The sequence below is a fragment of the Dermacentor albipictus genome, chromosome 5 (genome assembly GCF_038994185.2).
Source record: "Dermacentor albipictus isolate Rhodes 1998 colony chromosome 5, USDA_Dalb.pri_finalv2, whole genome shotgun sequence".
NCBI lineage: Eukaryota > Metazoa > Arthropoda > Arachnida > Ixodida > Ixodidae > Dermacentor > Dermacentor albipictus.
The window spans coordinates 109,442,288-109,455,150 of NC_091825.1; the positions used below are offsets into that span (position 1 = coordinate 109,442,288).

At 40.8% G+C, this 12,863-nt stretch overlaps 1 protein-coding gene across 9 annotated transcripts in view; it reads right to left on the bottom strand.

Annotated features, from left to right (window-relative positions):
• LOC135920709 (uncharacterized) overlaps positions 1-12,863 on the bottom strand; it is a 311,372-nt gene that overhangs the window by 17,077 nt on the left and 281,432 nt on the right. For 4 of the 9 annotated variants that reach the window (XR_011514578.1, XM_070538730.1, XM_070538732.1 and 1 more), the window contains 8 exons: positions 11,139-11,254; positions 10,609-10,685; positions 7,553-7,591; positions 7,413-7,460; positions 5,286-5,330; positions 3,835-3,879; positions 3,292-3,348; positions 3,031-3,060 (listed from right to left, as the gene is read on the bottom strand). Coding sequence is in view for 8 of the 9 variants with exons in the window: in XM_070538730.1 (XP_070394831.1) it covers positions 3,031-3,060; positions 3,292-3,348; positions 3,835-3,879; positions 5,286-5,330; positions 7,413-7,460; positions 7,553-7,591; positions 10,609-10,685; positions 11,139-11,254 (457 nt within the window). In the remaining variant the exon portion in view is untranslated. The remainder of the gene's footprint in view (positions 1-3,030; positions 3,061-3,291; positions 3,349-3,834; positions 3,880-5,285; positions 5,331-7,412; positions 7,461-7,552; positions 7,592-10,608; positions 10,686-11,138; positions 11,255-12,863) is intronic. The other 5 variants (XM_070538733.1, XM_065454935.2, XM_070538734.1 and 2 more) reach the window with 5 other exon arrangements.

A 12,863-nucleotide genomic window follows, 5' to 3' on the forward strand; every position in this document is an offset into this window, starting at 1 on the left:
TGTTAGCAAGCAGTATGCTGGTCTCATAGACTGATTTAGTCGAGATGGCTTCTGGTGGCCAGCGTAAAAAGTTATGCTGGCTTCGAGAAGCAAACAATGCATTGCCAATGGAAGAGCATCACGTTAAACCAAAGCAAGAAAAATAGTGACAAAGGTGATAGGACAAGCCCAAATGAAAGTTGCTGCTTGGCTTGGACGAACAAGGCAGCCTGACAAAGCGGGCAATACAGAGAGCCAAAGTTGAAAATGCACAGTGCAATCCATTTGTTTATAATGGCTAATGACTAAAGCAATAGACTTGAGCTGTATTGTTATATTCAAGACATATTGGTATGCGATGATCTCAAGTACTATCACGACCAATATGGCATATCACACGGGTGTGTGTCCCCTGTTACCATCAGCCAGTTTAATCCATTCCTTGCCTAGCGTCAAGCAAAACCATTTCACACTTACTGATTTCTTAATCTTGTTGCTCAATCAAATCCTCTACCAGTTTCAACTGCATTTTTTTTCCCCAGGACACCAATTGTGACCCTCATAGACCACTATATTGTCTACCTGTGGTAACAGCAGTTCTATTTCTAGGTTTTCTGAATATCACTACAAGTGGGTGGCAGTTTGATAACTGCCATCTCAGTAGGCCTCTTCAGGACTGCAGAGGATATAGGCTGCCTGAAATAACAAGGTTGCTATAACAGACTGTCTGAAGTTATGTGACATTTCTCTGATGACTTGCAGTGTTCTAGTGAGTGAAACAAACTTTTTCAGCACTACTCCACTATAATATGAGATAAAAAGAAATGCAATGCCTATACTGAGCTGAAAAACATTTTCCTTTAAAGAGCCCTTGAAATGGTTCGGACAAATTTTGTAGACGCGTAGAGTACAGCTATAGTTAATCATTTGCACCACAATTTGCGTGAAACATCTCATATTAAGAGAGCCATGGACGATTACAAGTTACCCTCCTCCATAGACATGCATTTTCCCCTCAACTCGTTCGCTAAGTGATCGGGGCTAAGCTCCGCCTTCACTGGCTTTGCGTCATGACGGCAAGCCATGTCGTCGACTTCCGGTTCTCTAGAAGCGAGCGCGTGAAACCTCTCCAAACTCTCCGCCAGCTGCTTGGCAGTCGACCCCAAGCGAGAGCTATCGAAGCAGCATGCGTTGCGAGCATTCTGTCGCAGCGCCGAATGTGTCTGGTATTCCGGTAACCACAGGCTAGCCGGGCGTTTCGACGGACTGGTGGAAAAATAAATTATGGGGTTTTACGCTCCAAACCACTTCCTGTTTATGAGGCACGCTGTAGTGGAGGACTCCGGAAATTTAGACCACCTGGGGTTCTTTAACGTGCACCTAAATCTGACGGACTGGTGGAGGCATAAACTCAAGCTGACGAAAGAACTTTAGCGTAGACATACGTGAACTGCCTGATCGATTTCCACGGTCCAGCCACCCATTGGCGCTGAGCTTAACCAGCCAAACAAAGAGCTAATACTGCTTTAAAGAAGTGTAAAACATTTTAAACATTTACAAAAAAAAAAACAATGTGTTAATGATTACACTGCTGCGAAAACTTTACACCAGCAGCAAAGAATAATGCATTTTGTAACTGCTACTGTGCATGGTTGAGCTCTGTGCCACCAGGTGGCTGCACCGTGCAGACCATTCACATTTCATTCACACATTCACACGGCCACGCCCTGTCCCCTTGCGCTTGCGTTTACCCTAATACCGGACTCTCGAAACGCTATTGCGTTAGTAATCTTCCGGTGTAAAGTGACGGCCGCAAATGCGCAAATCCTGGTGCCGATCAGATAGCGGCAGTCCCATGCGCTGCAGCCAGTCCGCTCGTCTGCTGCCATGCAGAGGGACACGATGTCACAGATTGACATATTGCCAGTCGCTACGTTTGCAGTCCACAACACAACAAAGTCCAATCACAGTGCTTGCGAAAAGACTGAGACCGACTTTAACTGCGGAGCTCTCGTCAAAATGGAGCACATTGTAACACAAGCAGACGATGCTTACTGTCTGCCGGAAGTGCTTAAGTGTAGTGAGAAATTGTTCTTGTGGATTCTCTTTCTGTTACTTTTTTTTATAGAAACAAATTAACTAACATTCCAACTATTACGAACATCATTTGTTCATCACAAAGGTGAGAAAATTATTGATGACGCGCCTTGGGCAGCTAATTGGATAGCTCGCCCACATGACGTTGTATGGGTGATGTACGTCGTATGGGTAGGGGCGGCTGAAAATTCTGCCGAGCAGTGTGCTGCAATCGGCAGCGACATACATTGTTAAAACCTTATAATAAATTACACACTTTACGCGGAGCACTTAGATGCATCAATTAATGATCAGAAGGACCTACTTTAACGACTCAGTACATTTGTAGAAAATCGTCAAAATCGTTTCAGGGTCCCTTTAACAATGCCACATCACTGTAACCTGTGCCCACCATGGTGAAACAAAGCATCTGAGTTTAAAAAGCAAATTCTGCAAACATGTAACCTAGAAGTTCAATCTTTGTTCTCTCTTTTACAGTACCCTTGTTGAAGAATGCGTCATGTAACCACGCACACGTTAAGGTCATAACATGGCACATGCAATGTCCCACAATAAGAGAGACAGATGCTGCTACCATTCCTTTACTAAGTAAATCAACATTTCTTGTCTGGCATCACAACAGATGACGCAAACCTACAATTTACCCTGAACAATATGGACAAGAACAGCATTCACACAGTGCATTAAACAAAATGCACCACGAAATGCAACCTCAGTGCAAAATTTGAGCACAAGAAAGTAAGCAGCGCAGTCAGAATAGTTATCCATAGATAATTATTTCCCTTATGCAACAATCGGCATTTGCAGCATGGCAGAATGTGGCTAATCCAGCCTTGTTACACCTTGCAGCTTAAAAGAGAGGTGGAGTTAGTAGGACAGAGCAGTGCATACCATGAATTTATGTTACACAATGTTACAGAACTTATGAGTTATGAAAAGCTTATGCCAACTTACACATGCACATTTCTGGCCCTTGCACCTTCTCTAAGGGCAACAGTTGGTAAGAAAGAAAAAGAGACTGAATGAAACAAAGGAGAACCCATTAGTCACACTCGTGCATGCATCTGCGTAATGCAGTGGCTTGGAAATTCAAAATAAAAGGAAAAGCAAATTACTGACTTTCTGCAACTGCTAGAACGGTGCAGCAATCAGAAACCAAGCTGTTACAGCTGTACATGTGAGGCCTACTGGACGCCTAGTCAGGGAGATAAGTACCATGTTCCTCGCTGTTGTTGCTGCTTCCGCTGTTTCTCCTCTGCCGCAGTAGCTGCTCTGAAAGAAAAAAGAACGGAAAACAAGGCACAGCAGACTTTGCACCTTGTCGAACAATTGGATAGACAGTTGTAATTGCTTCACTGCGTACTTTGGCTATCAGAGAAATACCGTACAAAACTGCGGTCACCTGTTGAATTTACATTTGACTAACGACAGCTCTCCAATTACCAATTCGAGCTGACCTCAAAACCATGGCTATTCTACAATGCTTCCTCTACATGTTGAAGCTGCCAAGTTGGTACGAAGCCTTCAGTCAATCTGAACATTTTGGTATCCTTGGCAAGCTGACTTTAAACCAATGAATTTCACACACAGAAAAATGAGCCGATTCACTGATTCAGACCTCTCACAGTGGCCCGTATGGCTGGCAGAGGCCACACAGGGTTTTTGACGACAGAAGGGGGTTAATGTGCTCAAAGCAAGCATGTCTGCTCTCAAGCAAGCCAAGCGTGCAACCATGCCAAGCACTTAATGAAGCCTCACCTTTCCACATAGTCCGTATTTTCGGTGATCTCTGCCCTGCAGCATCTACATGCAAAGCAGCAGCAGCACAACAGTAAGGACAGCATGCAATGGATAAACGCAGGCAGACAACATGCAACATTTTCCATAATGTCGTTTACATGGCACCTAATCACAAGTCCAAAAATTTCCATTTTTTTCCTATTTACGTGCTTCCTATCTCACCATGTATGTTTGACATCAATTGCCTCTGAAATCTTCTCGGCACAATATTATGTATGGAGCGCTGATGTACCTCAAGGCAAAATTTGGCGTTGCACACCCCCACGTTGAAGCTGATACTAATTTCAACATTTCTGCCAACTCGACTCCTGCAGCATTCCTACTACGACTCGTATGCTGACTAGCTTCTGCTCAGCAATTTAAATGTCTGGCCTAAATGAACAACCGAAATTTGATTTTAGAAATTCAGATAATTGACCAAGCACTCACTATAAGTTGACATGTAGATACTGCTCCACTTCTTGAAGTAATCAAGCTGGGATGACAGCTGTTCACTGCCATCATCAATTTAGTTAAATGCATATAGCCTAATCGAAGCCCACTCGTGTGGTTGTCCCCATCCTACAACAGTTATAAAGAGCATAGCAGACATTGAGCCCATTTTAGACTATGTCTGACCATAGAGGGCTAACACACGAAGCTGAAGTACTCCAACACACTGTCCACTTTCTATCGGCAAATATTCAGCGCAGGTCACTTATAGTGATACCATTTATAACATTTACTAATTTAACGATGGGCATTGCCTACTAGTCATATATTGAAGATGCATAAAATCAACAAATTTACAATTATACAAAGTTATACAAAGCTGGTTTACCCTACTTTTCTTCAATACCACAATAGGGCTGCACATATCACTCTGCAAAACTCATAATAGGTGGACTCTTCCAGTTTCTGTCTACTACTATTTTACCAAAACAGCAGGACTATACAAAAGATTTGCATTTGAAGTAATGCAAAGGTACAACCCAGAAACATTTGGGAACTTTTCTGGTACAGAAATGGCTGAAGCATGCGAAAATGCACTGATAACTTGCGAAATCTCATTTTTATTGTGAGCACCGCAAGTTGAACACAAACTCCTATAGGCAAGCTTTGCATTTCAATTTCTTTTTCTTACTAGCCAATACTACTTGGCCAGACAAATGGAGATAAAGTGTTGAAAGAATGTCTTACCAGTCTAAACCAATGTAGTATATTTAACAGTATTGCATCAATAAAGAAATTGTTTTTAATTACATCAGCAATAATGTTTTGAGGTTAATTAAAAGCAAGATGCAAAGATTATTAAAAAGAAAGCCTTTCATTTCCGGTTTTGGCCTGTGAATATTTAAGTTTCAGCATGCAATGCTCACTTTATTATGTGGTAAGAAGCAATCATAGTGACATCACAGCTTTCTATCTACCTTTGGGGCTCGTTTGTCTGATATGCCAAAACCTCCATGAGGTTGCTAGAAGGAAAAACAGCAACAGCAACCACATTAGCCCATGTTTTCCTTACAACAGCTTTATCTTAATTTCTAAGCCATTTATAGACTGCCCTATGAATGCAGGCATATATATAGGTTTCCAATGGAGTTGGAGTAAACCTGACCTTGAAACAACGCCCCTTCCCTCCCTTCTGGTGCCTTCATTACCTCATGTTAGCCCATACAGCGATACTTCTAGCAAGCAGCAAAATTTCCAAGTGTCTCAATTAAAACCAATCAAGAACATTTCACATAATGAAGAAATAGAAAGCTTGTGCTCCTTATTCAACACCATCAAATTTACTAATGCAAACAACTCTGTTCTGAACTGGTGTTTCATAGTTATCTGCAAGTTCGACGCAACATATGCTGCAAAGCACACGTGCTCCCTTCCACACTCTATCACTCCTACTGCCATTCATGCACATCCCTCTATGCCAAAACTAGCTTCTATTATAAAGCGATCACAAAACTTCAGCTTAGTTGAATACCTCTCCACAATGATTTTGTGATATACTGGTCGCAATTACTCGATGGGTGTTTATGGAATCTTGAAGAAAGCCTACAAGCATCAAGGAGGCGATGGTAAGGATTGCAAGATGCTACTTCAGGAGCACACAGTTTCTGCCACGGAGTGGCAAAAAAAACAAAAAAACAGCCTTATCAAAAGTAAACGTGCATATAACAAGCCTGGAGCATCACATTGCACAGCCCTCCAGCAGACTAGCACACCATGCCCAGCAGGTCACGCATTTGATGCAGGTCATGCATTTCGTAGACAGTTTCATGCCATATACATTACTGTCTCCAATGGGACAGTGTTCCCAATGCCTTATGAGGATATGACAAAAATAAGGGACCTTTTGCCTAAGAGGTCTTGCTGAATGTAGATGTGGTATGTACTAAATCAGCAAAAATTTTAATGTGAAAAATTACTACTGCAATGCAGTGGTCTACTTCCAAGTTGACCCGCATTTATAACAATGGTTTCATTCACACTTCAAAATGTGCACTTGGGACAACTCCATGCTTAGAAACTGGTGACTGAGTATTACACGTCGCACTTCCATGGGGTAATTACGTGTAACAAGCATTCTGATCATTTAGTTTCTGTTCAAGTTTCAGTTTATGCCATCGATACACACTTGAAGCGGCACTAATAAAATTCTAGCACTTTTGTCTGCAATGCGAACAGTATGAACAGCAGCTGGGACTCTGAAATGAAATTAAACAATTCCATAAAGAAAGAAAGAGAGAAAGAGCAATGCAAGATATATTATTTCGCTTTTTTATAAATTAGTAGTACATATACTAATGAAGCAATAGCAGAATGCTTTGTTGGGCAAGTTGGTTCATTGTAATTGGAAACATTGGTTGCGCTTTTTAGACAATCACAAGGAAGGAAGACAGAACAGGCGCAATGAAGCAATGTTGGCAAAGATGCAGGGTAAGTAATTGTCTATATTTCTTATTAAAATCCTTTAAAAAGCATCTAAGCAGATGAAATGTGCACCTTGTGGCTAGCAGATACTATGATGCATATCCCAGGTCATGGCATCAATATTTCGAGCATGCCTTAAGCACTGCTCAATAGAGGTTATGCCAAGAAGCCGTGTTGGCTTACAATGATTTGCATTCAGCATTATTTACTGCAACTGGTAGTGGCATTTTTTTTTAGTTCCAGCAATCTTAGAAATAAATTAATCTATTTTTGTTAGATATTGTACAAAGGCTGTTCTATATCTTGTATCTGAAATTATGCTCATTGCACAGTTCATAATTCTATTGCTTTGAGCTTCAGACCAATAATGGCGCCAACATTGTCAATTTCAGGCCTCTAAGTTTTAAACAATGCCTTACACAGCTTCCTCTGTAGGCAACCTCGTGTTTGACAGTTAGAGGTGCTTGCCAGAACCCATAATACCATCTACTGTACCCAATGATAACTGCATAACTTTTCTATGAACTCAGTTCATCAAAACTCAAAAGGCAGTTTTGCCCAGAAACGAACTGACCTCGTCAAATTTTTTAAGTTAATAATGAGCACACACGTCAAAAACATACCTGCTGTCTTTGTCTTGCAATAAGCCTCCATCAGAGAGCTGCCTTTCTCTGCATGTCAAATGATTAACGGAAATATTTTAGTCCCTTGTACGAAGATGGTAAAAATTCTGAGGAAGCAACTATGGAATCAAATAACTTACCAGACTCACTCATTCTCCTGTTTTCAGCTTCAAACCTGTCTGGAAACAAGAGTACCACAATAAATTTCAGATTTCAGGTGAGTAAACAGAAGTCTCAACATGTACCTTGTCAGGAAATATTACATCCACATGCACAAGAAAAAAGAACAGGCAAAGCGTAATGAAAATGTTTTTGAAGGCAGGATTACAGATGTTATACAGTATGTACAAACAATAGATGAAGGACAAAAAGAACACAAGATATACATAATAACATCAAACAAGATAGCCTGCTGGCATATCCTTTTGTTGAAGGCATAAATAATAAAATCAAGAATGACAAGTTCACAGGAATTTGTGAACTCGGCAGGCGTGTTTTATAAAATGCCCATCGAGTGATATTTTCAAAGCATTGAATTATTTTGAGGTCATACCTGCGCTGCTTTGAGGCACTTCTCAGATGTTGTTTGTCACTATGTGCCCCATGTATTGCTCAGCTTTTCAAAACTTCCCAGTAATAGAGGTGTGCGAATATTCAAAACCTTACAATAACGAATCAAATAGTGCTATTTGATTCTGTCTTCAAATCGCATAGTAAGTATTTGCAAACGCAAATATTTTTCTCATACTTTTAAAATATTTCACAACGTCAACTGCTACCCAATTAAATATAAGATTGGAGCAATAGTACAGCAAATTTTCACTCCTGCGGGCATAGTATAGACATAAAACGTGAGAACTTGTGTAGTGGAGACAGCTACGTTGCTTAAGTAGCCATACTTTACAGGCTATATACACAGCGATCATTTGAACTCTCTGAAGAGTCCTGTGTGTGCAAAGAAACTAGATATTTGCTCCTAATGCTCCATTTGTGCTTTAATAAACAATGCTTCATGAAGTACTAAGTAATGACAGAAGCTTGTTAACCTTAAAACTACTAGGAAGTGAAGACCATTTTATAATTGCATAACGATTGTTATTTATTCAAAAACTATTAAAAAATGATTCTATATTCGCTTCGGTTCAATTTGATTTTGGCACTATTCAATTAATATTCGATTCGGTCTCACAAATCACAACTTGCTCACCCCTACCCAGTAATGTTGCATGCCAAACCCTTTTACTCAGTACTTAGCAAAGCCCAAGGAGCACCATGCAGAGTTGCTTAACACAGCCATGAGCATCAAGGCTACACACAAAGTACTGCTCCATGCACTGGACTATGCAACACAAGCTGCACGTAAGTACGTATGCCATACTTTGAGTGCATGAAGTACACTCACAGACCTGCCAACCTTTTGCCTAGCTTTTCTATACTCGGCAGTAATCACACATCACACATGACAAGACACTTTCACTCAGTGCCTAGCAAAGCACTTTAGGTAAAATGCCAAGCGGCTTAAACCAGCCATGAGCATCAATGCTAAGCACAAAGTATCCCCCAATGCTCTGGACTTTGCAGCCCAAGCTCCAGTTATGTGTGCTATGCTTCAACTGCTACCACATTCAGACCTTTCAATGGTAAAAATATTAGAATCTAAGCCAGGAAACATCAAAATTTGTTTAAACATGAAACTAAATTCTGTGCTTTATTGCCTATGTTTATTCTTTAAAAAGTACTGACACTAAAATTTTGTGTCCCACTTAACTTTCTTTTTTATGTAGCGGTAAAGGATGGACTGATGGGCTAGTTAGTATGACATCATGTACAGAGTAGCGCAAACAGAACACATAAGCGTCATGTCTCTGTCCTTCTGTCGCCTTGCATGCTCCACTTGGGCTAGAATGTACATTAGGTAGCTGTCGACATTACAGTTATGGTATGAAGCCTCAGTTCCTCAAGTGCGCCACAAAAAATTAATTACAGCCCTTTTGATGCAGCCTGTTCAAAATGCATGCCAACCGCAGCATGGCTTTGAATGTAAAAAACATCGCCGAAAGAAAAGGTAGCAGGCTGTATCACAGAAAGCTTAAGAGCGCACTAGTGAACTCAGTGTAGTGGTTGAAGGCCATGCAATGAAGGCGTCACCAAAAGTTGTCAAATTCGTCTTTACAATTGTGCATCTCTCCTAGAAATGCAGGGGAACCTGCTCTCCCCCCTTGTACCGTATAGTGCTGAACGGACTCTGCTTTCAGTAGCACAGTTATAATGTACGTGTACACTTTACCGACATCTGGTACCACGAGACACCACTATGTATCACTGATTTGATTTGTGTAAAACTCCACTAGCAATCATGCAAGGATTTCTCTTGCTTGATACTAGTACTTTTTTCTTATCATTCCAAGTGGCATAATATGAGCCACAGAAAGAATACAGGAATCGTTATATTTAATTGAAATGCAAAAATAATCAGGTAAAGGAAAATGAAAGTGGATGAAAAAATAACTTGCCAGAGAGATGGCGCAGTGGAAACTGAATTGGTAAAGTACTGCACGCATTATGCGAGGGTTGTGGGTACAGTGCCCACTCGCGGCAACATGTCTTTTCACCTCCTTTCATTTCCTTCTGCCTCATTATTTCTACATTTCTATTAAACACAACAATTACCTTTCTCACTGCTTTCTGCGGATTCATATTACGTCATTTGGTATGGTCGTGACTAAAAAAAGAAGTCTAGCCTCTCAGATCCCCAAATTTTTCTCACTCATTTCTTATTATCAGCTGCTTACTGCTGGCCAATCCCAATGATAATGTAGGTGAAGCACCACTCATACCACAGACAAAGTGCACGAAGAAAATGAATTGGAATAAAACCGATGTGTTATCCCAGCCCTGCTAACTGTGTCATGTGGCATACAAAGTGTACATTACAAATCAGCGTCTGCACACTCCCCTCTACCAGTGCCTTTGTAATTTGAAGTCCTGCATTATTTTTATGAGCACATGTGAACTCTGACACAGGGGAGAGTAAGTGCTAACGTGTAACGTCGTGCTTGTTCCACGTTGCATTCGGAAATAGCACAGGCTAGGCGGATTGTGCAACTGCACGAATGAGACAAAGTGTACAAAGGATCATTTGCAAGCGGGTCCTCAAGACACCTTAAAAATGATTTATACACAAACTGGAACTTACTGTATAGTTCCTCAGGCAGTGGCATGCTTGCCATGGAGTGGTTAACGCTTCCATTCTCCTTTTCTCTTTCGACTGCACTGCAAATCAAGTTCACATGAAAAGCAAAAAGGGTGATCCTATCGTACAACAACACTTTAACAAGACGTAAAAATAAATACTGCTTGCAGTAGTATGTCGTCATACCAACAAGCCGGCTAAACACCACTTTGCAATTCTGGAAATTTGGGAGGTTTCCTGGAAAACAACTTGGCACAGAAAGGATTGATAAGACTAAACTGATTTGACTTTTTAAGTGAACCAAATTTGTGGCCGGTTGTACAGACGAATTCTGATAAGCTTAGCAGAAAACAATATTCCTGGCATTCTTTAAGCACGTCAAGTGATTTAAGGGTTTTGTCTTGGAAATGACATCTTAATACTCAACCGTCTACAAGAGCAATGACTGCTACAAACTCTGTTTGATGCCCACATACAGCCAGTTCCAACTATGCGAAAGACATTAGAGGTACATTCAAACAAGCTCCTGTTACCATTTGTCGAGATGGAGATGAGAGAAGCAGTCGAGAAATCCACTGTCCACGTCCCACAAGCCATTGGCTGTTTTGTCGAATGGGAGGCACTCAGGATGAGCAAGGCGGTAGTAGATCTGGAAAAAGTGCAGCATACATACGACAAATAAAGTGATACTGCTGCACTTGCACAAATCAAACTATATTTTTTTTAAGGTTGCGGGTTTTAAAACACACTGACATAGGTATATTCTAGTTTGTAATATGAATATAACACAACTTTTATCCCCAGCTTCAACCTGCAGCAAGCTCAACCACTAGACTTTACCAGTATATGAGAAAGCCAACTTCGTGGCAGCACTGCTGCCAAGATGGGTTCTTCGATGTACTGCTAAATATTACCAAACGAAATATTTAGCAATCAGTCCCCGTTAGAATGTGGTTGCTGTGGTCAGAAATTAAAACCAAAACTTTGTCCCAAGCAGCAGAATGTCAAAGCCACTGGAGCCATATGGCTGGTAAGTACGCAAGCAACCTTTTGCTAATTCAGTGCCAAATATGTCCGTGCAGAAGGTCTCTTGTTTCAGCCTTTCAGAGTTCTCCAATCTCAGCAAATAAATGTTAAGCATCATCTATTGAGTCGGTAAGGATGGGAAAGAGACAGGATTTTTGTGGAGGTAATAAAAAATTTAAGGTTTCTCGCATTTTTGTTGACAATAAAAGCATTTGACCACAAAGAACAGTCACCATTTGCTGGACATAAACTACTTGGTCAAACCCAATTTAAGTGAAGGCTCTCTAAGGTAATGTATATTTAGCAGGTGCTTCATTTTTCAACAGCCACGAAATGTTGGTGCCCGATATTGCAGGATGCTGATACAGAAGTTGCAAAAGATTGCATGTTTTAATATTAGTTATGTTCAAAATCAACCACTTGTCACATAAAACTTGGCACTATATTCTTTCTGGACATAATCTTTTCTTGTCCTCGTCTCCCTTGATGCTGAAGCTCCCCTGCTGCTACCATTACTAAACTATGATGAGGCACCATTAGAACGGCTAACCACTACCTTGTAACTTCTTTCTTTTCTCCCCTTAGCAGTTTTTCTCCTTTGTCACTAAGTAACCTTATTTTTCAACCTCTCTATTTTTAACTAACCACAGTAGCAGTACTGCAGCTCTTCTCTCCCCCCCCCCCCCCGCCACAGGTGTCAAAAATACCTTTTGCTAGCTTAACAATGGTTATGGAGCCCCTCACGTGCCTGAATATCAACGTGATGTAGAGCTCATAGAATGAAAAAAAAGTGACATTTCAGCATGGTAGTTACATGTTCAGATTAACTCCAGCCTCTTATTTTCTTTTCAATTTTATCCTCCTTATTCATCAGCGTTTTCTTTGTTTCTCTTACCATTTCTTTTTATAATAATAGTATTCGATTTCACACTATGAACTAACTTCTGCTCATGAAATACTGATTGAACTTATCTGAGTACAAATATCTTGCCTCAGCAATAACTTACCTCAACCATGCATGTGAACAATGTGCCCTCACCTCTGCCTGTGTGCTAGGTCCCTGTTTCTCATTTCAGTCAAGCTGAAGAGGCAAGAAGCTCTTCTTGCGGGAACAAGTTACACTGTAGTCATCACTACATGAAGGAGCACCTTTCACTTAACTTGTGACTAGCACTCTTTTCATTTCATTCAAACACCATACTATTCTTACGGACCAATTTTAGTCAGCAAGA